Genomic DNA, 27,806 nt, shown 5'->3' on the forward strand with positions numbered 1-27,806 from the left:
GATTTAATACTGAGGAGAGCTTGGGATGTGCTAAACACACAGCAAGCGCTCAGTAGGAAGTGTTGTTAACATGTCTGTTTCCTGAGGCAGCCTGTGGAGCTCGTATCCTCTCTCACCCCTGGAAGTTTGACTGGACCTGGAGCTCAGGGCTTCAACAGGTTCTCTTCCCTCCCACGTTCTTTACCTTCTGGGATCAACTTTTAATTCTGAAGCAGCTCTGGAACAAACCAGTTTTGGCACGGTAGAGTTTCCAGAATCCCGCTGCCCTGCAGGTTAGGAGAAAAGGACAGGATGCCTGGTCCCAGCCACTCACATCCTAGGCGGGAGACGCCACCCGAGTTTCTGAGTGTGCGCTTGTGAGTCAGCACAAGTGGCCGGGCGTGGCGTCCCTTCCTTGCCGATGGCGCTCAGTGGAGCTCAGTGGCCCCGGCGCAGGACCCCAGAGGAGCCTGACTCGGCTCTTCGTAAACTGCACAGCTCTCAAGTCGGTATTTCAAACTTGCCTTTTTCAAACACCAAACCGCTGTTCTGAGTTAAAATATGATTAAAAAATCATCACAGTCTACCGCGGCACGTGAGGAAGCCAGTGACCTGGTGAAAGGGCAGCCATTCAGTCTTCTTACCAGTTACGGTGAAGGCCTCAGCAGGCGGAGATGGTTCCTGTGTGGCCAGGGGTTTGTGAGCACGGCGTAGTCACGGAGCGCAGCTCTTCAGGAAGCTAAATGCAGCTGTAGGGGCTACGACAATTTAGTGCCAGCAAAGGTAAAGTGTAGACTGCAATTCAGGTTGAGAAACTAGATTTTTAAAAAGCCAGCTCTGCAGATCTCTTAATCTTGCTGAGGAATGGTCGGTTCCAATTCATTCTTCCAGCAGCATGCCCCGGCCCTGGGCCCCAGGCGGGTTATGCTGTGTCTGCCCCAGCAGCAGGTGCTTTGGCCCCACAGAAGCAGTAATAGATTCCTTCACTGCAGCCTGAAGATGGCAAATTTCCCTACTCAGAGCACACGAAATGCTCCATTTGTGAATTTTCAACCCATACCTGTGAAGATGCAGATGCGGGAGAAATGATTCTGCTGAGACCGTGGAGCAACGGGGTGTGAGCATTTGCACTGCGCTGACCAGCAGACCTTAGTGGAAAATCGGTGCTTCAAAAGGGGCACCGTGCCTATCCCCTGAGCTGGCGCAGCTGTGGCACAACACAGAGTCCTGGGGTTGGAGCAAGTTCTTCCCACAGGTGGGGAAGCTGAGGTTACATGAAATTCTTTAAGATCTGGACTTATAAGAGAAAAACGTGCTTGGGTCTGGAATAAAAACAAACTCAGATTGTTTGTCCTATTTCAGCTTCACAACAGAGATCGCTGCTGTGACCTCAAAAGGTGTGCGGTGGTACAGGCCTGTAATCCCAGTATACTGGGAAGCTGGAGCTGGGGGATCACGAGTTTGAGCTCAGCCTGAGCAACTTAGTAAGACTATGTCTCAAAATAAAGAAATGAAGGACTGGGGATATAGCTCAGTGTCAGGGCCCTGTGTTTAATCCCCAGTACCAGAACCAAAACAAAACACAAAACAAGAAGAAAAAACACCAGCGGGGCGCCTCAACAAAACAAACCACTGACAACACCCACCACCAGGAAGCAGCAAAAAATTCTTTTTTTTTTCTCCTTTTTGAGGCAGGGTTTCACTGTGCGGTTCAGGCTGGCCTTGAACTCACTTTGTAGTCCAGGCTGGCCTCAAACTCACAGCAATTCAAATTCTGTTGGTCAGTGATGGCAAACATGTTAGAGACCAAGTGCCCAAATGGAAAGCCAAAACCTGCTTGCTTACAGGAAAGTACAAGCAGTGCAATTAAACTTGAATACTGAAGTTTTAGTTTAGAAGAAACAACTGTTATCCAGCGCTCGGCTGCTGGGGTGACTTGGTGCATGTGCCGGCAGAGGGCGCTGGGTGTCCCCTGTGACGCATGTGCCACAGGCTCGCCACCGTCGCTGTAGGTTGAGGGCTCAGCCCCCAAACTCAGACCCCTTCTGATGCAGCAACAAGAGTTGGAGTTCTCATGACCGCCTCTTTAGGTTTGAGTGATTGGCTAGAGTGGCTCACAGGACTCAGGGACACTCGATGCCCTTACGGGCTTATTGTGAAGCGTATTTTAAAGGTGACAAATACGCAGCCAGATGCAGGGACACCTGGGCTGATCCAGAAGGACCACCAGCAGGGGGACAATCATCCCGGTGGAGCTGGGCTCTGATCTGCCCCGAGTCAGTTCCTGTCCACCTTTCTGTCAGCCTTCATGTATTCAGATGCCCTGAGCGCTCTAAGCCCTGTCCTTTGGGTTTGAATGGTGGCCTCCGTGCATAGACGTGCGTGAATCCTGGACAGTCAGAGGCAAATGTGACTGGATGAAAGGAGGGAGAGGTGGGGAGCCCGCATGGTCTGCATGGCCTCTCTGGGCAGCCATCCTTCCTCCCGGATCTGGGGCAGGGTCCCTCTGAAATGGGACTTACAATCGGGTATCAGACAGAATAGGTGCGAGAATTTCATCATGGTCAGCTCCAAGACAGAAAGAGGGGGAAGATTAAAGTATGTGGCTGACTTTGTGGAAGAGAATTCTCCCTTCCATGGCCTTGGGGAGGGAGTTACGAGCCTAGAACCACTGTGAGTGGCAGGAATGTAAAAGTGGCCTCTTGTTATCTGACCGTTGTGTTGAATTTTCATATACACTGGTGTGTATGGTGGTCAGAGTAAGAAGTGGTAGACTAGGTCGTTTGAGTTGTTTGTGACTGCTGTGATCAGGCCATATGACCTCGGGAGATAGGTTACTTTTTGTGTCATTTTTAGAAACAGGAGGAAGATATTTTGAGACGGTTTTTGTTCTTGGTTTCCGCCTGGGGTCTCCACCATGAAGCCCCCATCAACCGCACACCGCCTCTGTGGTATGTTGTGCATCAGATATATATGTGCTGTAATTTTTTGAATGGACACAGATGGAGTAATGATTTAAAAATACATAATGGCAAAAAGATACGAAGACTTCAGCAGTGGTTTATAGTTTGTATTTCATTAGTCTAGCTGCTGACTTGAGGTGGTAGGCGTCTTTGGTGTTGGAAGTGGTGTGGTTTCCCTAGCATGAAGTTAATGAAGGTCCTTTTAGCTCAAAGTCTTGGTCTTATTAAACACACCATGTCTTACTTACTTTGCATGTAAAAGTAGATTCTGTTTCCTTGAAAATCATTTTAATACACTCCTTTGAATCTAGTGGCTTCTGTTTGCTCTCTCTGGAGCCACCTAGTGGGAACATGGAGAAGTGCATCCCATCTGTTCAGGCTTTAGTCAGTGGTAAAAGTTAGGGATGGGTCCTTTTCCACCTTTGGCTCAGTGCAGCTTCTGAGGGAATGAAAGTCCTTGTCACCCTCCTGGAAGGTGGATCCTGGGGTCATAGATCTGTAGACCCATTTCTACTAATTCTGAATGAGAGCAGGCTGGTTCCATGGAGATGCAGGTGGTTTCCAGTGTTATGTGACTGGAACCCTCGGGTTGGGATTCTTTGGGAGAAATAAAGAACAGGCATCACTGCACTTGGTTGAAAGCCACGCTCAGGTTTCCAAAGGCTGTCGGGAACTGCCCTGAACCATCCTGGCCGTGTCTCTTTGATTTCACTGTACCCCTTGTGTCTCTAGAGCAGAGGGTGTGAATCTTTAGTGCTCTGACCCCCAGGGCCCAGCAGGGTCGACACCCAGTGAGGTCAGCTTGAGTGTTTTAATCTTTTCATTTTATGCAAGAATAGGATTATTTATCATTGTCTAAATTAACAAACCAGTTTATTAACATTGTAACAACTTGAAAAACTTAGATGTTTCTTAAGCCTCCAAGTTTAATTTCTAAATACTGGTGTTCTATTTACAACTTCATAATGCTTCCATAAAAATAAGGACATTGACTCTTATGGTTTAACGCATGGCTTATTAACACAAGTTAACTGATTAAACTCTCCAAATGGTTTTACTGTAAATTAGTTCCTCTCACAACCTAGTGAATTAAACAGATGTGAACATTTTAAACTGCATTTATGATTGTGATCCGCCTGATTTTTCCTGAGCTATTCCAACCTCTAAGGCTGACTAGGAAAGCTAATAGATCACACACCTAAGGAGCCCTTAGAAACTTAATAAGCCTTCCTCTTGTGGTGCCGTGGATTGAATGCAGGACCTGTGCAGGGCTGGGCAAGTGCTCTAACTCTGAGCTACACCTCCAGTCCATCAGGGGAGCCTTTTTTGAAAAGATGTTTTTAAGCCTTTCAAATTAAAATTGCAAGTCTCATATCAATTACACATTTCAAATTAAAACCTCAAAGGTTTGTATTGTGGACTTTTCAAAATATTTTAATACCTAAATAACAAGTGCACACATCATTCCAATGCTTACAGAATTAAACCCATAATTGAGTTTATGCCTCCACTTAATGAGAAGCTCGATATGCTTTGTATCTCTTTCCCTCTGCCGTCCCTCAGGCCAGCAGAGGTGTCAGTGCTGAAGATCCTTGACCGTGATTCTGTTGGTGACAGTGGGAGGTTTGTGCCTCGCACCTCAGATGGGTGCTGGAGCCCAGCAGGAATAGCAGCTGGGGTCCCACGTACCCTGAGCTCTCCCTAATCCAGTTCGCTGTGCTGTGTCAGTGGGAATCCGGGCTCAGACCTCCTACCTGGGACTTTGCTTTAAAACCCCTCACTTCTTAGTCACTGTCTGTATCTTTCAAGTTTCACTCTCAGCCAGGTGTGACTGTCACCCCTTACGACATTTACTCATCCGATTTGGGTGTCTGGGGTTGTCTACCCCACTTAGGTTATGGTTAATTTCGCTCAATACCTGATAAGAGTCAGCTCTTTTCCTTACCTCTGACTGGATTCTGTGTTCTTTTCCTGTGTACCTGGTTTCTAGTCTGGTGCTTGGTTGCAGTCCTAGAGTCATTTTATTGGCAAGCTGTCATCAGCGTTTGTTGTCAGTGTTGAATGCCTGTATGAACTTTGGTAACAGGGTACGAGGGTCTCAGTCACAGGCGGAAGCCACTCATTTCCATTTCTTTTAGCCAAACCCGGCCATTGCTGAACTCTGTTTTCCTCCTAACACCCGCGACCTCAGCTCCAGATGCACGTGTGGAAATCCCCGGGAGTTAGGATCCTGCGCGCCTGGGCTCCCCTCACACCTCGGGATTGGGAACCTCTCCGGGCAGCGTTGTGCGCTAAGTGCAGTAGGTGATCATGATGCACAGAGAGGTTAAGCACTGTTACAACATGATTGTGAAGCAAGAGATTTCAGGTCATTGAGGAAACTTCCTTCTCCCTACCCCCATTTCATGGAAACAGTAAGGGGAACAGAAGAAACAGGAAGGACCTGGTGATGCACAGCTCGCCACATCCTTTAATAAGTCCATTACCAAGGTGACCACTGCGTGGGATGTACAGCCTTTATGATGTTTGTTTAAAGTGGCTTAAAGTACCATGCGTGGGTCACCAGCTGACGCTCGGCTGTCCTGACCGCCGGGCCTGGAAGCCGCACACTCAGTGTCTGGGTCCTCATCCAGGTTTCTGCTGATGTTCGCCACGGTTCTGTGCAGCCACTACAACTCGGCCCTCACCACAGCTGTGGTTGGAGCCATTAAGGTAAGTGGTGGGGCCTTGGGGCGGACACCCGAGCTGGGGAACTGACTGTGACCCAAACTGTGCCGCAGAAGCGGAGCTTAACTGTGCGGCTGTTGCTGATGGAAATGGAGTGAGAACGGAGGTCGTGACATTTTCAGCTGGGTCCAGGCGGCCTCTTCTTACTACTTCTGATCCTCCAATGCATAAAACAGTGGGGTCTTTTAAATTTTAGAAAGGAAGGATAAAGTACTTCTTTTAAATTGGGGTGAATAGGAGGGGATGATATGGGGAAACGAAGTAGAGAGTGGAGAGAAAAATTCCAAATGTCTGTGCTCACTTTGCGATATGCAATTTGGTTTTTTGGGGGAACCTGCCCACTGGAAAGGGAACCCGGGAGGGACTGGTTTTTTTTTTTTTTTTTTTTCCGGTACCCGGAATCAAACTCACCACCTTGTGCTTGCCAGGCAGGCGCTGTGCCGCTGAGCTAAATCCCCAAGAAGGGACTGTTTTCAACCAGATCCCTGCTCAATTACCAAGCAAGGAGTAAACAGGGGTTGTGTTCTAGACTCTGTTCTACAAGAACAGCTTAGTTTTTAATGTTCGTATGAACTCCTAGCATGGTAGGAGCCTGCCTGGGTCAGCAGTGGCCCTGTCTGCCGACTGCGGAGATGCCTGGAACACGCTGGACAGAGTGGGGCCTGGGGTCTGGTCCGCGTCTCTACTCTGCTCAAGCTTAGGGCCCCTGTGACTGCCGCTCACTACCAGTGATGGTAAAGACGGGAGCTGGCAAGCTGATGAAGACTCAGCTCTGCCATCTTTTGCCCGAAATAGGGGGAGTGAATAATGTACTTTATGTTTCTACCCCAGTATCTTTCTAAAGCCACGCATAATGATGTTTATTTATTTATTCAGTATTTGATAAACAGCTACTTACAAGTTTCTATGCAAAGTACTTAAAATGTCTACTTTTAGGTTCTACTGTATGTATTTCCCCCAAATCCTTCACTTTTAATGGCAAATTCCCTTTTTTGCAGAATGTGTCTGTTGCGTACATTGGAATGTTAGTTGGTGGAGACTACATTTTCTCTGTATTAAACTTTGTGGGATTAAATATTTGGTGAGTGAGATTTTTTTAAACAAGCTCAATTGATTGCAATAAGAATTTTAAACAATGTGATTTATATGCAGTAAACTAAAGTGCAAAGAGAAATCTTGTATTTTAACCCAGAAGGTATTTTTACATTATAGTTTTGAAAATCATTTTGTTTAAATTCTCAGTTCCTGTCTTTCTTTTTTGCTGGTGCTAGAGATCAAATGCAGGGTCTCAGACATGTTGCAAGTGCTCTACCACTGAGCTCTGAGCCCTGCTCCAATTTCTCTTTTTTTCTGTATTTTGCTACCCTCATTATTCCTGGTGGGAACGGTGTCATGAACAGTCGCAGGGCCAGGGTCTGAGTTCATTCCCGCAGCTCCCTCCCAGCAGCATCCCCTAAGTTTTCTGCCTTCCTCCTGCCCACTGGGTCTCATTAACTTGTGCCTTTTCAGAGTGCCAGATCCCAAGGATGCCCTAAGCATTGACTCACTGGGATCTTTTTAATTTTTGTACTGGGGATGGAACCCAGGGTACTCTACCACTGAGCTACAACCCTAGGCCTTTTTTTTTCTTGTTGAGGCAAGGTCTCAGTAAGTTGTCCAGGCTGGATTCAAAGTTGTGATCCTTCTTTCTCGGCCTCCTGATTAGCTGGGATTCCAGGCATGTGCGGCTGACTAGGACACTTGTGAAAGGCATTCTGGCGTCCCAGACCTGGGCGCCAGTTTAGGAATGGAATATAGTTTGTTCAGTAGAAAGCAAGTGTGTTTTCTGAGGTTCTGTATTAGCTTTGATTACTGTTTCTGCCCCCAAAGGTTTGTGTCTAGGGGGAGAAATTGTCATCGGGTCACCTACAAACCTTAGGGACCCCCAGAGAGCTGAGTCACCCCCTCCCAGTCAGGCTTTTATTTATACAGGCGTCAGCTCTGCTCTCAGCCCTGGAATCCGCAGGTATTTATTCAAGGTTTTTCTCCTTTCAGCATGGCTGGAGGCCTGAGATACTCCTTCTTAACCCTGGGCACCCAGTTAAAACCTAACCAAACTGACGAGGAAAACGTCCCTGTGGACACAAAGAGCTAGGTGCTGGGGCAGAATTGCAGAAGACCGGGCACGGAGGGCGTTTGCGGCCGGATTGCACAGCCAGAGGTTTCACACTTGAGACCCTCACCACCCTGGTCAGAGGACAAACGGGAACCTCTGCAAATCACAACACGACCTGTGTGCCGGTGCGCAGTGAGTGTGCAGAAGGAGCCCTGGGGATGGCAGCAGAGGATGCAGTTCGCCCCACCCCTGGTAAAGGCGCCACCACAGCCAGGTGCTATGAGAACGGCTCTATTGCTTTCAGTTTCATCAAACATCTATTTTAATAAAATCGGCCCATTAATGGACAGGAAAGTTATTTGTTAGCATTGATATAAGTTATACTGGCATTTCCCCCTAATCATCGGGTAAAATAAAGTCATTTTATGAATGCCTCACCCTGTGATGTTGTTGCAGACAGGAGGGAAACAGTCCGTCAGTTTCAACACAGAACACCCCAGCTTCATGGGACAATGAGATACTCCTTGTGTTATGAGAAATTACAATAGATCTCAAAGGAAAAAATGCTCAGGGTGAGTCCTGTCAAGTGGCTTATCTGTCTCTTTCTGCACATCTCCCTCCAGGTTTGCTTCAGGCTTTAACCAAAGGTGCAGTTCCTGAGGAGCTTGCCTACTACCTGGACAGATGGACAGATGATGGTTGGGAGGGAGTCCTGATGGATAGGGGTGAGCTTTGACCTCCCCATCAGGAAATGAGCAGTTCCCATCCCAGTATGAGGCAAGTGGGGGGGCAGTGGACATTTTACCCTATCCTTCACCAAAAGTTCAGGTCTTTGCCCAGATAAACTGGCAAAAGACTGCTTAACAGGAGAAAAGGTTGCCAGGCATGGTGGCACACGCCTGTAATCCCAGCCCTTGGGAGGCTGAGGCAGGAGGATTGTTGTGAGTTCGAGACCAGCCTGGGCTACAAAGTGAGCTCAAGGCCTGCCTAAGCTGCATAGCGAGACCCTGCCTCAAAAAGACACCCTACCCCCCAAAGAAAACAGGAGAAAAGGCACCCAGATTACTTACCATGTACTTGTGCATGGAGCCACTTAAAATATGAAATTTAAGGGCCAGGTGGATCAATTTCATAGAGGAGAGGAGAGAAAGGGTGGAGGCTGATTTTGAGGGGTAGCAAGTGATTATTAGGGGAACCAACAGGCCTGAAGAACAGAGAATGGCTAGAGACAAAGGCCCTCTGGACTCTGGTGTGGTGTTTGATGTAGTCTCCTCCTGTGTGGTAGGAGCTCAGTCTTCTTGGCCAGTGGAGCTTCCATAGGAAGACTGAAGGCCGTTGTGTTCTTCTGTGGTGGATCCGGTCTTTAAATTGACAAGTTACTTCAGAGAAGATGCCCAGCCTACATCTGAAGACCTCTGAGCCTTTGACGTGAAGCAATCAGTACACAAAAGTGCCATATTCTTGAGTTGCTGTTTTCTGACCTGACACAGGGTAGAGCCCCAGTCTGGGAGCCAAGAGCCCTTCCTTCTAGTCAGGTCTTTACTGGTCACCTCCAGGACCTTTACAAGTCCCTATGTCCATCGTGGCTTCCAGTATTTTACGCTCAAATTCAAGTGAATCACTCACCCGCGGTCACCGTCTAAGTTCCTAGAAGCTGCGCCAGAGGAGGCAGCAAAGGAAGAGACGACAGACAGGCCCATGTATTGCTTCTCTTTACTTTTTCCAAAAAGTTCTTTTTAATTGTTGTAAAATAGACAATAACATTTATGATCTTAATCATTTTGAAGTGTACAGTCAGTGGTGTTAAGAGTATTTATGTTGTTTTGCAACTGATCTCCTGAGCCTTTTCATCTTGCAGAACTGAAACTTGGTACTGCATTAATCACCACCGCATCCCTCCCTCTTGGCCACCACCAGTCTGCTTCTTGTCTCTGGGAATCTGACAGTGTAAGACACTGTCTATACAAGGGACATCATACGGTATGCGTCTGATAAAATATCCTAAGGTTCATCCACATTGCAGCATGTGTTAGAACTTCCTTCCTTTTAAAGCCTGAGTCTATTGTGTGTCTGCACCATCATTTGTTATCTGTTTATCCGTTGATGAACCCATGATTTGCTTCTACATTTTGCCTCTTGCCAATAATGCTGCTATGTGTATGTGTGTGCGAGTATCTCTTCAAGACCGTGCTTTTAATTATTTTGGGTAAATACCCAGAAGTGGAATTGCTGGATCGTATGGTAATGCCATTTTTGATCTTTTGAGGAGCTGCTGTACTGTGTTATTTTTCCTGGTGGCTCTACCCTTTCCTTTCCTACCAACAGAAGTTTTAGTTTCTCAACATCCTTGACAGAACACGTGTTCATTGTAGTAACCACCCCAGTGGGTTTTTGGCTTTGATTTGTGTTTCCTTACTTTATCCATTAGTGACATTGAGCGTTTTCTCATGTACTTGCTGGCCTCTCGTGTGTCCTCTTTAGAGAAGTGTCTACTCCAGCCCTTTGCCCATTGCTTGATCATGTGAACTGTGGCTGAGCTGTAGGAGCTCCTTGTTGTTCCAGTTTACCTTTAGAAGTCCACAGAGCGTGATGTTGGTGCTTCCAAATTACGGTCCTACCTCACGGCATCATTGTCTTTTCTGAAAACTGGAGACCAAGACTACGGAGCAAACTAGTAAAAAGTAGCTTTTGCTCCTTTTAAAGAGTCAACTTTTTTTCTGGAATTCTGAAAGGAAGAGGATTTTGTTTTACAGCCTTGTCACTTGCTCCCAGAACTGGCCAGAAGAGGGAGCCCTAGGAACAGCCCTGCGGCCCTTGTAACTGAGTGGAAAGTTGGAACTTTTGTGGTGCTAAAGAAGGAGGTTGAAAGGAGCTACAGATCAGTTTTTGAGTTAAGGTTTGTTGGATGGAGAGAGGTGCTAGAGCAGGGATCGATGAGTATCCCAGAGGGTGAAGAGGAAATGTGACCTGCTCACAAAAACAACCACCGGAGAGGACAAAGAAAGGTAGTTTAACTTCCTTATATGTGCGTTCCTGACCACTGTTGCAAATAGCAGTGACACCTTTTGTGAACTTGGACTTTTTTCTGTTTTAGTTTTTTTTTTCCCCTACATTAAATATCTTTTTTTTTGATACTGGGAATCGAATTCAGTACCTTGCGCTTGCCAGGTGGACGCTTGTACTGCTGAGTTATATCCCGGCCCCTTAAGTATCTTTCAAGTGCAAGAGTCTGGAGTTTTTGGACATCTGAGGTTGCTTAAAGAATAGGACTTAATTTAGAAAAGCTATTTAAAATATACTTTTGTGCCCTGGAAACTAGCAAGAAGCTGAGTTACAGCTACATTTCAGTTTTTAGCAACTTCTCTACCTATAGGAAAGATACATTTTCATGACAGGAAACCTTAAAAATATAGAAGAAGATTTGTTTTTAAAAAATCCATATCTGACAATCTAGTAACCACTGTTAAAATGCAGACATTAATCTCCATATTTCCACCAACACAAAGAAACTCAAAAAGGTCCCCAAATATTCCAATAATTACACTGTTTTGTAAACCAATGGTTTCTAATTTTTTCTGTTTTTTGACTTGAGAACAATTTTAAAATATTTGTCTAAAGCTAGATGTGGTGGCACATGAGTGTAATCCCAGCACTGGGGAGGCTGAGGCAGGAAGACTGCCATGAGTTTGAGCCAGCCTAGGCTACAGAGTGAGTTCAGGGACAGCCTGGATGACATAGCAAGACCCTGTCTCAAAAAAACCGAAAAAGAAATGTTTTTCTAGTATTTTTCCTCCCAAGAGTACAAAGTCTAATGAATTCATGAAGGTGGCAAAGCCAAGGCATAGGACAGACGGAATCAGGGGTAGAACCATTAACCACATATTCTGCCTTTATCCCTGCAACAGCTTCTACCTGCTGACAGGTGTATGGGACCAGAGACAGCAGCATGGGCTGTGACTCTCTGGTGGGGGGGGTCATGCAGCTCTCACTGCCTCTAAGCCAGTCTGTGCTCTGCCCATCTAGGCAGCTGCACGTGCTTCTTCAACAGGTGCACACATGGTTGGGGGCTTTCTCACGTGGCTCGTGGCTACCTTAAAACCTGACAATGGAGAGTTATATAAAATACTGACCTTGGGGGATGCTGAGAGAGGGATATGTTGGAAACTCCCTGTACTATTTTCTGCAAGTTTTCTGTAAGTACAGTAGTTGAAATAAAATGCATTTTAAAAAGGTGACTTTGTCTTTCTGGGAAATTTGGGGAGCTCATTTGGGTTATCAGTGAGCAGGTGTATACTCCCCCCACTTAGGGAAGAATGAACAGCAGGTCAATACCTTGAGCCCTTGAGTGACCACCTAGGCCTAGGCCTAGCCCTAGAATTTTGTTTAACCATAAAAGAACATCTAAGGATGGCAGCATCCATTTTTTATTTATCCTCCCTACATCTTTATGCTTTCAGATAATGAAGGCCATGATTATAGGGCTTTTTATCAGCTGGACATGTGATTGTCAGTATTCCTATCTGGGAAGGAACTTTCTCAAAAGCTGCCTCCTTTTCTCTTAATGGAAAACACCTATCTGAAGCAGAGAGTGCTCAGAAAGCTGAACTGAAGTCCACTCCCGTGCTGGCACGATTTCTCCTCATGAGCCCTAGAACTACTGATATTCAGATAGTGACAAAAGCACATGTACAGAGGTCATTGCTTCCTGGACCCAAGAGGCATGTATTGGGGCTCCTCTAAATGAATGAGTTTACTGACAAACTCCAGAGTTCCTCACATTAATTTATATTTGTAGTAGTTAAGGTGCTCCAAAATGTACTGAACGCAGGAAGATACAGCACCAAGGAGGTCTAGCAGACAGTAATTTTATTACACAGGTAAGCCTGATTGGGAAACCCTCCCAAAGAGTCAGAGCCCCACCTGGTGGGGTGTCAGGGCTTTTAAGGGGAGAGCAGGTGGGAGGTACAGCAGCAGACTTGGTACATTATGATTGGAGGGTCGAGTGACATCATAGGTTGCCAAGGCAGTTCAAATACCTCAGATTATATTGCAAGGCCATCATCAGCCTCAAATTACATTGCAAGGCTATCAGTTACACAAAGACAATAAAGACAGGGTTACACAAAGGAAGAAGTGTTCCGTTATCAGGCTTGCCTTGGTGTGTCTGCTTGGTTTTGGCAGGCATTCTTGGAAGGTCTTTACTTAAATTTTAATTCCCCTTTATTTCCCCCTTTTTTAGTTAATTGGAAAAATCATTTTCAGAGGTGTTGGTGTTTAGGGCTGTGTAGGAGGGACCTGACCTGAGAGTCATCTGAAGGCTGATACTGCTTATTTGTTTTATAATAAAGGAGGTGAGCAGATTTATTAGGCAACGTCCTATTAGGAAGATGAGGAGGCCTGTTCGTGGTCCTCGTAGGGCTCCCAACCATAGCTCCCAGTTGCCCAGGGAGCTCCACCAGTAGGAGCCTGCTTATCTTGGTCTCGCTGGTTTATCCGCTCTTGAAACCAGCAGGCAGTTTCCCTAACAATACCAGACTTACTAGTATAATAGCAACATTCTTCTAAAAACAGGCAAGTGCTTCCCTCTTGAGCAGTGAGGAGATCTAGGATGCTGTGATTTTGGAGAACCACCACAGCTAGGGAATCAGTCTGGTCTTGCAGTGTGTCAGGCTTCCCTGAACTGCTGTGATGTCATCCTCTATTTGTGTACCCAACTGTGAATATTATTGTTGGCTCATGCCCGTGCAAGTGGCACTGAGGGTTAGACTTCCTGCTATTGCTGTCCTGGCCAAGATTGGCAGTGTCACTGGGTCATGCTTTCGGCGGGGCTGGTGGGCATACATGGGCCCTACTGACTTGAGACACATTTTTGTGCCCAAAAACACCTGGTGAACCCCATCAGAGCAAATAAAGAAGGTTCCATGAGGGGCCATTAGGGAGCTTGACATAGCAATCAGAACATCGAGACAGTCAGCTGTAATGTTTGGTTTCTTAAAGGAACCCAGGAGGTGGTGGCATTCCCCCATACCTCCACTGGGTGAGACTGGAGTAAGGGACCAGGGGCAGAAGTAGAGTTAAGGTTGGTGCCATGTAGGGTCAAACCTAAGGCACAGTATGAGAGGGCAGTGAGGGGTACACAGAGCCAACAGTCATTTCCCAATTTAAGATCTGGTACTTGGAGGACCTGAAGGAGTAAGCAAAGGATTATCCAAACTTGGTCTCTGGGCTTGGGGGATGGGATTAGTTTTCTGTGGCTGGAGTTCTCCCCAGCTGTTTACAAAAGAGAAAAAAAGAAAAGAAAAGAAAGGAAGATAAAAATTAAATTATATTAAATTAAATTTAAAAAAGAAAGAAAGGGGGGCAGCCCCAACCACTTGCTTCTATTCCATGTGTCTTTGTCCCAAGCTCAACGCTGTTTCCCTAACTCACCACTTATTGGCTCGTATTATTAATGTTGCTTCAGACTTTTCCATCCGCTAGTCCTGCCTGTCAATCATGTGCTCTGTAGTCAGGGTCCTACTGTGAGGCTGGCATCCCCGGGTCACCTGGTCCCATCATTGTAGGGGTGGGGAGTCAGTCACCTGTAGTCCTCCAGCCGGGCCAGTTGCCAAGTCCTGGATTCTTCCTGGGCTGGTTGCTGGTCCTGTGATAGGGAAATGCATTTTTAAATGTTGAGAAATACCATTTCTCCTGACATTTCTTGAAGTGCTTCCAGAAATAAAAGTCAATTAACTAGTGATTTTGTTGATTAATTCATTACCTAATTAATATGAGAGGATACTTTGAAAGAATCAGATGGAGTTTGGATAAATACAGTGAGTGTAAGCAGCAGGTACCCTGGAAGCCACGCAGTGGGGTGTGCTGGCCCTCGGGCCAGCCCCCAGTTGTGCAGGGGCCTGGGAGGCAAGCAGCAGGTGCCTGGGAAGTGCTGCGTGGTCAAGAACTATCATGCCACAGAGAAGCACCGGCACAATCGGCCCACCCCATGCTGGCCGTGGAGGCCCACCCAGGGATGTGCATGAATCATCCCGACATGGAGAAACCTCTGGGAAAACACGCCACATAATGGGTTGCTCTTGGCCCTGCCCTTGAGAACAAGAAAGGTCCAGAGTCAGCAGAGGAGCAGCTGATGAGCAAGGACTCAGAGAACACGAAAATACAGACAATGCCTGATGACTCAAAGGTCGAGCTGATTGGGGATGTGAGAGCTGTTCAGGAGCTGGAAACCAGGAGGACCTTGTGCAATACCTGGGGAGACCCCCCATCTTCAGCTTTGGGTGTCGGGTATTTCGTCTCAGCAACCAGACAAGTAACCAAGACAGTGGCTGACCCTCAGTAACCGGTCGCCTCGTGTGCCCGCCGGCAAGGACAGCGGGGCAATTTGTGTCCCTGGCTGAGAGGACAGAAGAGAAAATGGTTCTGCGGCTGGCCTGCCCAACATGGAGAAGCCATTCTTCCCCTGACTGTACAGGCGTGGTGAAGGAGCGCATGGAGCTCTGGAGAGGTCTGCACTGAGACTTCATGGATTACACGGGTGCCCAATATTCAGATTCTCAATAACCGCCTTCATGGAGAAAGTATGTGTCTAGGTTACCTGCCTGGGACACTTTGCACCTGATGGTGCTGAGACTGACTAGTGGGCCGAGGACTTCATCCACATATTCCTGCTGCCTGTGTTGATGGTTGCGGAGAGGACACTAAGTGGTTGTGGGGTCCCAGTGCACTGGGAGGCTGGAGAGACGATTGGTGTGGGTGCTCCATTAAGGGCTGAGATGGAGGCCTCCCAAAAAGGGGAACACCCCTCTGCTTTCTTAGATTGCTTACAAGAGGCATTGATAAAGCATACTTCCCTGGATCCCGGTTCAGTAAAGGGACAAATTATTATTAAAGATAAGTTTATTACTCAGTCAGCCCTAGATAGTAGAAAAAAGCTACAAAAAATGGCTTTTGCCCCAGATAGCTCACTTGAGATGTTAGTAAGAATTGCCTCCTCAGTATTTTATAGCCATGACAAGGAGGAGGCTAAGGAGAGAAAACAAAGAGACTGAGAAAAACCAGCTGCCTTTGCTGTAGCACTAAGAGAAACAGACCCTAAGGCTGATTCTTGGGGCCCCAAGAAGAACTCGATGACTACATTCATCTGCTAGTGCTGTCAAAACCAGGCCACCTCAGGAGGGACTGCTCTAAGAAGCCCCCCGGGCCATGCCCTGACTGTAAAGGTGACCACTAGAGGTCGGACTGCCCTCTGAAGGGAAGGCCCCAGAGCTCAGACCCCTCCTACCAGCTGGTCCAACAGGAATGAAGGGGCCCAGGGTATATTCCACCTTCTCCCTCTGGCCAGGCCATTATCTTCAAGGAGGAGCCATGTGTAATCATGACTATAGAGGAAAAAGCAAACAGCCTATTGCTGGACACTGGTGCTAGTCTCTCGGTCCTTCTTTTCAATCCTGGCCTTCCAGCCATCACACCTCAGTGAAAGGAGTCACTGGTGAGGAGGTAATATGCTATTTTTGACAACCCTTAGGCTGTAACTACTTGTTAGATCTTTCTTGCATATCTCTGTTTTCCTGAGAAACCACTTTGAAGATACCAACGTGTATTACAGCAGCCATTGATAATTTCCTACCAATCTGTCCATAACTCTGTAATGTTTCTATTGTTCCTATGCTATTTCATAAATGGATGTGTGTTTCTTACTATGTGTTTCCAACAACAACCATTGAGAATAGTCAATGATTATTTAATTGATCACTCATGTATAGCTCTATTTGTTTTCTCTGGAAACCACTTTGAAGAAACCAAAGTATAGTACAACAACCATTGATAATTTCCTACCACTTTTGTCTGTAACTCATTATTATTTGTCTATTTGTTTTGCTGAGAAACTATCTTGAAGATACCAATAGGTAAAATAACAGCCCTTGATAATTTCCTACCACTTTGTCTGTAATTCGGTAAGTCCCCCTATTACTATGTTATCCTTCATTTACTCTTTAAAAAAAAAAAGGCAGTGAGTGTAGAACCTTTCCCAGGGCCAGAGGTGAGGGCTTGGGCGTCCTCTCTGTCTGATGCTTTCCAGGCCAGCATGGCAGAGGCCTCCTTGGCTGCAGGCTCCATCCCCAGTGTTATAATGCATTCCAACCCAAAAGTCAGATTTACATCTGACAAGACAGCTGTGATCTAATTTACATCCTGACAGACATCCTGCTGCCCAAGCTCTTTGCTTCTTGGCTTGCTCTGCTGCATGGTCTCTATCCCCTCCCCGACTCCCATTCCAATCCCCTCTCCTCTCTGTTGCTGTGTTTCATATTTGATCCCTCCGCTGACCTTACACCCAGCTCAGGAGCACTGGGCCTGAGCATTCTGGGTGCACAGAATGGTGGATTTGGCTAAGGGGTGCTGAGGGTAAGCATCACCTGGCCCTTTACCACTCTGTTTAGATATGGTCCACAGGCCAGGCCCCCTGCAGCACACAGGCAGAAGGACAGCCTGAGGACTGACCTGAAGTCAGGGCTGACCTCGGGGCTGTTGTCAGGGCACTGCCCTCTAGCTCCAGTCAGCCCTGGATGGATTTTCAGACTCCAACCTGGAGAGCTTTGAGTCCCCTAATCTAACGGTAGCTTCTGCCTTTTGACTCCTGAACACTGACTCTAGACTGCTCACCAAACCCCTGGGTCTCAAGCCAGAAGTGACGCTGAGAATCTCAAATCTGTGTTTGTGTTCCCAGACTGCACCTCTCCCCAGATCACACAACTCAGACCCATGGACTAGAGTCACCGGAGCCAGCAGTAGTGTAAACTGCAAACACTGACAAGCTGCCTTTCTCCTAGGACAGTGATGCTGCCGCAGTTTCAGCCCTTCTCATCTTTAAGACTCCTGGGAGCCTGAACCTATCCCCTGGGGGTCACTCCCTGCAGTAGACACATCACTCTCCTTACTCTTAAAAACAAAAGCAAAACCAATGAGGACTTCCACTTCAGGAAAGTAGACACACACCTGTCCTCTACTCTCCCTACTAAATACAATCAATACTCTAACATTCTGTATAAAGCAAACATAGGAAGACTCTGAGAGACAGAGGAAGACTGGAGGACCTCAGGTCCTTGGTGCACTCCCTGGGTTTTCTTTTTTCGTCTATATCCCAGGCTTGGAGCTGAAAGAGCTTGCAGCTTGGAAATGCAATGGACACAAAAAAAGCATATGCAGAAGTGAGCTGTCTCTAATTACAGGGCTGGAAAGGGGGCAGCTCAGCAAGACAGCAAACTTTCAGAGAGAATTTGCAGTGCAGTTGCACTGCTCCAGTCAAACATCAGAGCAATCTGCAGTGTACCTGCAGCCTTTTCAGCAAAGATCCAGTGAGGAACCCAGAGGTCACCTTCCATGGAGGACTAACCACATACCCAAACCAGAGTACTGTCAGAGAAGGCCAGTAGAGAATTGGAAATTTTCTCCTTATGATAGCTGATTGTGTTAACTTGAGTAAGAAACACCCCACTAAATTGGATCAGCATAGTAATGCTGGCTGTGGCTGAAGGGATTTACTGAAGACAGAAGACCCACCCTGGGTGTGAGTTGCAGCAATCAATAGGCTTGCTGCCTGAATGAAATAAAAGGGAAATGAAAAAGGAAGTCTCACTTTTGCTTCTTTGGAGGAGCTTCAGTCTTCACTTTTACGTTGGACATGGTCTCCTGGCTTCCAGCACAGACCCAGAAGCCTTTCAGCACTGACCATTTACCCTCCTGATACAGACTCACATGGGACACTACACTGAGCTCCAGGCCTTCAATTGGATCCTTCAGATCTCCAGTGCACAGAGAGCCCTTTTGCACTTTTCCACACCCGATTCTGCCAGCATGCACTGTAAGCCAATCTTGCAAATTCTTATATATTTGTATATCTTTCATTAAATGTTTCTCTACTAAGCACTGATTGATACAGATTTTGATACCAGAGGAGTAGGGTCGTGACCACGGCATTACCTGGCCATCTGGTTCAGGAGCCTTTGGAACTGGCTTGTGGGAAGAGTTTGGTTTGTTTGTTTTCTTTTCTTTTTCTTTTTTTTTTTTTTTGGTTTTTCTCTGGTACCAGGAATCGAACTCACGACCTTGCTCTTGCCAGGCAGGTGCTTTGCCGCTGAGCTAAATCCCCAGCCCCATGGGAAGAGTTTGAAAAGGGTTGAAAGTGTTGGCTGAAGAAGCAGCCGTGGACTGCTGTAAGCTGAACTTTTTGAGATTCTGGTCAGAGCTCAGAAGGCCAGAATGCTGATAGAAATGCATGGAGTAAAGACTAGGCTTGGGAAGTTTCAGTTAGTAACAAAGACTACATTGGCTGTTAGACTCCAGACCATGTATGTTATGCTTTGGCACAAAATTTGTCTGCATTTTGCTTTTGTCCAGGGACTGCCTGAGACTGTGATTAAGAGCAGTAGACAAATTAATCTGGCAGAAGAAATTTCAAAGCAGTCTAATGTTGAGGCAGTGGCATGGCTACTGTTGGGGGCTTTTAGCCAGGTCTGTGTTGAACCTTTTGTAGGTTCAAAATTCCAAAGAAAGACTGCACTGAGAAGAGAGCCCTAGAGTACCATGGCACTAAATGGTGGCAGCCTAGAGAATTTGTTCCTCTAGATATGGTTCATACTGCTCAGCAATCAGGGCACTCAACCCTTTTAGCCAAGAGAGAAGGAAGCTTGGCTGCTGCTCCATCTGGCAGAATACTTTGGCATCATCTATGTGGTGCTGGTATTAGGTGCATACAGAATGTAAGAGTTGTGGGGTCAGGAAGGCTTCCACCTAGATTTTTGAAGAAGGCCTGGGAGGTCATGCAGTGTGCCAAAGTGTGTGAAGTTGTGAGTGTGAAGGTAAAGGTGGAGTAGTGACCCCAGGAGGTTGGAGAAGCCAGAAACATGGATCATCTGAGGAAAACTGCAAGGAGTGAGCAAAGCTGGCCCTAGAAAGAAGCCGTTAGAACTGCAACCACTGGCAGGGCCATAGGGCAGATCCACCCAAGCCCTTTGGATGGAGTTCACATCTCACTGGAGATTGTCCAAGAAGCTGCACATGGAACTATGGGACATAATGTTTGCCCTGTTAGAATTTTGTCTTGTTTGGGTACCATTCATTTCTGTAACCCTATTTGTGCCTTTTGTAATGAGAATGTTTATCTCATGCCATTTTATGTGGAAAGTATTTAGCCTTCTCTTCATTTGTAGAGGAGCTCATAGCTGTTTGCCTTAAATATCAGAGGAGACTTTGGGTTTGGACTTTTTAGCAATGATGAAAAGTCAATATTGATGTCTCCCCTTTATTCCAGATACTAGTAATTTTTCTCTTGCCTCTTCTTTCTTTGATTGGCAGGGATTGTGGTTATCAACTGTATTGATATTTTTAAATAACTAGTTTCTTGATTCATTGATTTCTTACATTATTGTTGTCTACTCACTTGATGATATTTCTGCTATTTTTTTATTTTATTCACTTGATTTAGATTTGAATACTCTTCTTTTTCTAGATCCAAGTGGTTAGAAGTTATTAACCTCTGGTTTTCTTTTCTAATATATTTATTTAATTTTATAAATTTCTCTGTAAGGTGTATACTTTCAGTGCATCTGACAAGTTTTATTTCATTTTGGTTTAGTTCAAAATATTTTTAAATTACTCTCAAAATTTCATATTTGTCCTATGTTATTTAAAGTGAGATATTCTATCATCAAATAATTAGAATATTCAACTATCATTGATTTCTAGTTCAGTTTTAGTCTTAAAGAATGCTGTATGTGATTTCTACTTTTTTAAATTGGCTGAGTTGAGCCTTCTGATCCACGGTGTTCTCAGTTGATCAAATTATTTTTTGGGTGGGGGTACCAGGAATGGAATTCAGGACCTCATGCTTGCCACTCAGGCACTGAACCACTGAGCTAAACCCCCAGTCCCTCAGTTGATCAAATTCTGATTGAGCTTGAGAAAGAATACATAATCTGCTGCTGCTGAATAAATTATGCCAGTAAATCCACCTCATTCTTTGGTTCTATTCAGTTCAATGCCCTTTCTTAGACTGTTAGATCTGTCAGGTGTTGTGAAAGGTTTGTTGACTTCTCCCACTACAACGATGGGTTTTGTATTTCTTTTGTAATACTATCAGTTCTTCTCAGATCTATTTTTTTTTTAAAACCATATGTATTTCCTCTTTGGTTTGACCACAAATATTTAAAATCAATAATTTCATCAATAACATTCAGAAATGTCAGGGTACTCAAATTCCTTCTTTGCTTTCACACAGAAGAGCTAAAAATATTAATGGTTTTGGGGTTCAGTACACACAACTCAACAAAAACCCAGATTGAAGATGAAAACCAACATGGGATGGAAGCAAATCATATGCTGTGCCCGATGCTTCCTTGCCACTCTGGAGAGAGCACATTAGTGGAGATTTTAGGCACCCGTGCTGGATATAGTGGAGTTTCATCATAGATTGTCTAGTAATTCTCTAGATAGCTGAGTCAACAATCCAGGACATCTAAATTAAAAATGAAGATAACTCACAGTTGAGGTAAACCAAACAGTTGTTTTTGTTTATTGACACAGTGACCCACAATATTATGTCAAAAATATATACCACAATCAAAGGCCAAGATCCTGGGAAGAGACTTACCAGTTTTTTAAAAAAGAATTTCAAATTTCTTTTCCTGATGATTCCCTTATCTTCCCTCTGAGAGATGGAAAAGGACTTATTTGAAGAGTACCATTGTTCTAATTCTGATTGTCCAGTAGGCCCTGTGCAATCAGGTTGAAGGTCATGCATGACCATGTTTGCCCCCACATTGAACATGGTCTCTCCTCCAACTCTTTCCCCTGTGTGATTTCTGCAAGCAGCCTTGCAGCTCTAACCTGTCACTGGTCGGGTCCTTTGCTGAAGGCTTGCAGATCTGCCTGCAGGGTGCAAAGGCTGGCTTCCAGAACCCAAGAGAGATAGGACGTCATAGGGAACCAGGAATTCCTGCCACCCCAACGGACCCTTACTCATCTCCTGGCCATTCTCTCCCATATCTGGCAATATCTGGTCACCTGGGAGACCTGTTGCTTCGGGCAAACCTCTAGGACCTCTTTCTGGAGATCCACAGTCCCCATTTTTACTCATTTTATCTTATGATCAAGCTGTGCTTGGTGAATGAACTTAATACTAGAGATATTTTCCAGGTTTCAAGAATATAAATGTACCTTTCTTCCTTTCAAAATAAGTTCTTGTGTTCAACTAGAGCCAAATTAGTCCAACCTAGCCACAATTCACCAGGGCTAAGAGCTTCCCAAACAATTTGCCTTTGTTTTGAGTGGTTCTCAAACGTGGCTGCACTTTACCGTCACTTGGGCAACGCTTTCTCATGCCGAATGTATTTTCACCTTACCTTTTTAGGCACACACATATAAAGAGGGATGTCTTTATAAAGCACTGAGCCATTTGTCATTATCTTATGCTAACTAAGAGTGGAGAGTGATATGCTAGGCCAAGAAGACAACAATTGTATTCAACATATTTTCCTTACTCTACATAGGGCATAAGAGATGACCATAGGTTCCGAGTCTAAAAGCATCAACTGAGACGAAGTTAGGAGGCAGACCCCTCACATGGAAGCAAGGAATAGTCAGTCCATTTTGTATGGGAAAAACTACTGAGCTGTCCCCTAATGTGGACTTAATGCATGCTCTATGTTTATCCATGCGTCAATCTGGAAGTGCCACATCTAGGGATAAGAACCACTGCTCTGTTCTTGGGACAGATCACCATAATAGTAAACTCAGTACAAACTATGGGTTAAAATAACTAAATTTAGAAGGAAAGATACTTTATTTGAAAGGATTGTAAAAGAGAGGATAGCTACCCTGATAGCGACCAGGGTATGAGGCTCCAGAAAGGCATCACTTGGGCCTTTCTACCTGACTTCCTTTATTGGATGTCAAGGGTCTTTCCCTCTATCTGGAACCTACCATAACTCAACGGGTTCCTTGATGTGTCTCTGGATTAGACTGGGCCCACTTTTCTATGTGCACATTTCTTTTAGTGTGCATTTGTGTTATGTAACTTCTGTTTGCTTAATTGTCATTGACAAGGCCTTATCTCTGGGATGGGCAGCTGGTTGACACAGGAATTACTTATTCATGGTTAGCTTACAGTTAGTATGGGAAGATGTGGACATCCACTCTAGAGTGGATAATATATTGATCCTAGAGTGAATTTTATATATATATATATATATATATATAGAGAGAGAGAGAGAGAGAGAGAGAGAGAGAGAGAGAGAGAGAGAGAGAGAGAGAGAGAGAGAGAGAGAGAGAGAGAATATGTGTTTTAGTGCATAAATGTGGAACATACTGAATGAGAGAGCTGTCCCCAAAGTTTTTCAGCCTCCTTCCGACTCTGCTTCTTCTGTATTCTACTGAAGGTGGGGAGGGGCAACTTATTTTGGCTTTTTGGCTTTGTGCATTCAGCTCTATGTCCTGCTGTCAGTCTTTCCTCTGGTCTTTTGGCACAAGTCCCAAGGCATTTTGTGCCTTTCTTTATCTGGTTTGTCTCTTCTTGACCTCTGTCCATGAAACTATTCCCAGGGGAATTTCTCTAGTAAAGTTTTAACTTCTAGTCAGGATTAGCTAGAGAACTAATGATGCCCTTACCCTAATCTCTCCCTGCCTACGGACCCCCTTTCCCTACAGGAGTACAGCTTCTCAATGCACAGCTTGGACACAGAGGGTTTTGGGGGCAGATCTCAAAATTTCTCATTGTCTTAGTTACTTTTCTCTCATTGCAGAGACAAAATACCTGACACACAAGGTTAAAGGAGGAAAGGTTTATTTAGCTCACAGTTTGTAAAGGATTCAGTCCATAATCAGCTGGTTCCAATGCAGGGTGGCATGGCAGAGGGGCACCAGTTCATGGTGACAGAAGACAGCAAAAGCAACAAGAGCAAAAGGGAGGAGCAAGTCTCTGTTCCTCCCTTATATCGTACGCAGGCTACCCACCCTAGGGTGCATGTAGCATTCACATCCCCAATCCCAGCACTAGACAATGACCCAATAACAAACTCTACATTCAACTGCCTCTGAAAAGCCCACCCTCCATGATGATGTGAGGCTTTGGATAGATGTCCAGGCCCAAATCACAACACTCATACAAATCAGAAATGTCAGCTACATGGACTTAAATTTATTAACATTCACCAAGGAGTTCAAACCATCTGACTCTCTAGATTCAGCAAAATATCAGCAAGTTAATTGGTAGATACAAAAACCTTTTTAAAGTGCATAGAGTGAGGCAAAACACCCAGATAAGTCAAAACAGTATTGGAAAAGAAGCAGTTAGGAGGACTGAGTACTCATGCAACTTCAAGACTTTCTATAAAGCAGCAGTAATTGTATCAGTCAGTGCTTACTAGAGAAACAGATTTAATCTAAACTATACAAACATACAAGAATTTATAAGATTGGTTTACAACGGCCACCCACAGAATCAGGTGGGAAAAGTGGTAAAGGTCTATTTGCACACTGGGGATCCAAAGGATCCAGTCAAAGGCCTGGAACTCACTGAAGTATCCTGTGCAAATCTATATCATGGTGCTGAAGATCTACAATAGAAGGCTGTAGAGTTACACTGGAAAGCTGAAGGGTCTGTGCCGGAAGACTGAAGGGTTGGAGTGAGAGGCTGAAGACTGAGCTGGAACACTGAATCTGACCTGGAAGCCAGGAGATGTTATTCAAGGTGAAGTCAGAGACTGGAGCTCCTCTGAAGAAACAGAAGCAACCCTTCCTTTGTTTCTCTTTTATACCATTCTGGTGACAATCCTCTCCAGGGTGTGTGTTCCACACCCAGAACTATGCTGAGCCAATTTACTTAGTTGTTTCTTATTTAAATTGACATAATTGATTAACTATCACAATCCATCCCCCTGTCAACATGATAACCAGACACATTTCTTAAAAATATAGTCTCCAAATGCAGAACAACACTGTGACTCCCCTTTTAGTTTGTTTCCTCAGAGCCATGAGGAGACTGAAAGAACCAGAGGGAAGTCTTGCTTTCATTTCAATGGTATCATTGTGCTTCCTAGTACAAGCCTTCCCTCATTTGGAACTAAGACATCTGAGTGAGCAAAGCCTAAGGTAATGGGGACAGGAAGCAAAATTTTGCTAGTGGATCACAGGGTGGACTGCATTTGCCAACTTATTGTTGAGGATTTTTGGATCCATGTTCATTAGAATGTTAGTCTGCAGATTTCTTGTAATGTCTTTGTTTGTATCCATTTGTTTCCTTTTCTGGAAAAAAGGTTAAAGAAAAATGACATTATTTCTTCCTTAAGTATTTGGAACAGTTCAACAGTGGAGCCATGACCCGCAATGTGGGTCTGTTGGTTTCAGTTTTGGAATGTCATTAGTATTGATTCAGTTACAAAGTACTTTATAAATATGAGCCTATGCATATTGCCTGTTTGTACTTATGTAGGATTTGATAGGTTATATGTTTTATGGAATTAGTACACTTCATATAAAATATCTGAGTTGTGCATACATAGTTTGCTCAAAATACTCCTTTATTACCCTTTTAATGTCTATAATTTCCATATTGATATTTCCTCTTTGATTCCAGATACTAGTTATTAGAGCTCCAGTGACACAATCAGTTAGCATGTGGTACTTATACAGATACTAGTTATTTATGTCTTTTTTTTCTTTATAGAGCATGGATTATGATTATCAACTACATTGATATTTTCAAAAATTAGTTTCTTTTTATATTGATTTCTTACATTATTTTTGTCTATTCAATTGAATTAGTACTTATACTATTTTTTATTATATTCACTTGATTTAGATTTGAGTTACTCTTCTTTTTTCTAGCCTCAAAAGGCAAGAATTTAGGTTAATATTTAGTCTTGTTTTCTAATGTATTTATTTAATTCTATAAATTTTTTCTGTAAGGTCTACTTTCATTGCATCCCACAAGCTATATTTCATTTTTGTTTAGTTCAATATGTTTTAAAATTATTCTCAAAACTCTGCATTTGTCCTGTTATTTAGAAGTGGGTTATTAAATTACCAAATAATTAGAATTTTCTCCTATCTTTTATTGATTTGCAGTTCTACTCAGTTATAGTCTTAAAGACTGTATGTGATTTCTGCCATTTTAAATTTGTGGATTTGGACTTTCTGATCCACAGCATGCTCTGCTGATCAAAATACTGACTAGGTTTGAGAAGAATACATAGTCTGCTGCTGAATAATAAATTATATCAATAAATCCACCTGATTGGTTCTGTTCAGTCCTACTTTCTTACTTATTTTGATGGTTACATCTGTCAGGTACTGACAAGCTTTGTTGACTTCTTCTGCCACAATGATAGATTTGTCTGTTTCTTTTGTAATTGTGTCAGTTCTTCTCTAATCTATTTTGATAAGATCATATTTACTTTCTCTTTGGTACAGTAAGAGATGTTACTGAAAACTTTTAAAGTAAATAATTTCATCAATAAAACCAAGGAATGCCAGGGTACTAAAATTCTGCCTTTGCTTTCACACAGATCTTAAAATATTAAGGGTTTAGGATACAGTACATACAACTCAACAAAAATTCACAGTGACGGTGAAAACCAACACAGCATGGAGAGAAATCATCTGCTGCACACAGCCCTTCCTTCCTGCTCTGGAGAAAGCACATTAGTGGGGACTTTAAGCACCAGTGGTACTGGGTGTAGTGGAGTTTATTCATATCTACTGTAGTAATCTTCTATAATGCTGAATCAAAACTCAAGACATCTAAATGAAAAAGAAAATTAAGTATTGCAACTGCGGTAAACCAAACAGTTGTTTTTGTTTTTGGCAGAGTGGCAGAGATAAATATATATATGATGGTAGGTGCTTGAAAATGTACTGCACACTATCTCTGACAGGCTGAGCAGCTGGATTTGGAAGAAGGAATACATATAAAAGATGTAGGAGGGTGGAGGATGTGCTTGGCTGGAGGGTAGGGAGTGGTGATGGTGTGGGCTCTTCTTTCTGGTCCCTTGCCCCATGCTCAGGACGCCTTTGTGATGAGGAGACCAGAGCTCTGTGATGCAGGCCTGGGCCCCACCCTCTACTCACTGAGGGCACTCTCTGGGCTCAGTAGACTGAGGGCTACTGTTCAGTTCAGATGATGGAGAACCCTCTCTTTTTTCTGAAAAGTGTTAGTGCCACATGGCTGAGCACCAGCTCCACTAGTTGGGCAATGGATATGATCCTTGCCTTTGCATGTGGATTGGTGCTCTTTCACCTACTGATCCCTTTCTTTGAGACTAATCCATCTTTTCCACTAACTGGGAAAAAGAACACCAGAAAGGTAAGCAACTCTTGGGAGAAACCAAATAGACAGGATTCTTATTCTCTACTACGTTTTCCACTTTTCCTAAATGAGTTGAGAGAATTATGAGTGTGGAAATCTCAGTAACAATACCATTCTTCTAGGACTGGTGGGGCAGAGGTGAGAGTGGGCACCGAGACATTCATCTGAGACTTGCAGACCACCTGTGTGGTGGGCTGGAGGGGCCAGAGTGAAATAAAACAATGAGAAAAGTGGCCAAAAAGTAGGGTTCCAGAGAGATGGGGACATGTGGAGAAAGGGCCAGAGGGCTGGTGCGTCAGTCCCATTCTCAGGGCAGATGCCTCTGGACGGGCAGTTGGAGGCTGATGCCCATGTGGGAGCCGAGAGACGTGTGGGTAGAGCTCAGTCTATGTTTCCTGACAAGAGGAACTGGTACTAATGACAATGATGGTGGCGCTTGTAACACACAGCATGAGGGGCAGGGGGAGACCAGCAGAGACCAGTAGGCTTGTGTAAAGGCAGTGTGGTGTGGAATTTATTGTGCCCGGGTACAGGCAGACAGAAAGTGAAAAGACCTTCTGTAGGGAAGAAAGAGAAGTGTGCCCCTTTTATAGGGATGGAAAGAGGGAAGGGGACATTAGGCAGGAAGACTTTAATAAACATCTGAGGTCAAAGTTCTCTGGCTGTCTTGCATCTAAGTGGG

At 44.7% G+C, this 27,806-nt stretch overlaps 1 protein-coding gene across 1 annotated transcript in view; it reads left to right on the forward strand.

The window, feature by feature from the left end:
• Positions 1 to 8,201, forward strand: part of Slc35d2 (solute carrier family 35 (UDP-GlcNAc/UDP-glucose transporter), member D2) — a gene marked incomplete at its 5' end in the record, with an annotated part of 38,210 nt that extends 30,009 nt beyond the window's left edge. The window contains 3 exon segments of the mRNA XM_013514308.1: positions 5,576 to 5,654; positions 6,668 to 6,750; positions 7,704 to 8,201. Coding sequence (XP_013369762.1) covers positions 5,576 to 5,654; positions 6,668 to 6,750; positions 7,704 to 7,803 — 262 coding nt within the window.
• Between the last annotated feature and the right edge of the window lie 19,605 nt (positions 8,202 to 27,806).

This window comes from Chinchilla lanigera, unplaced genomic scaffold (genome assembly GCF_000276665.1).
Source record: "Chinchilla lanigera isolate Chin_1 unplaced genomic scaffold, ChiLan1.0 scaffold00021, whole genome shotgun sequence".
Lineage (NCBI taxonomy): Eukaryota > Metazoa > Chordata > Mammalia > Rodentia > Chinchillidae > Chinchilla > Chinchilla lanigera.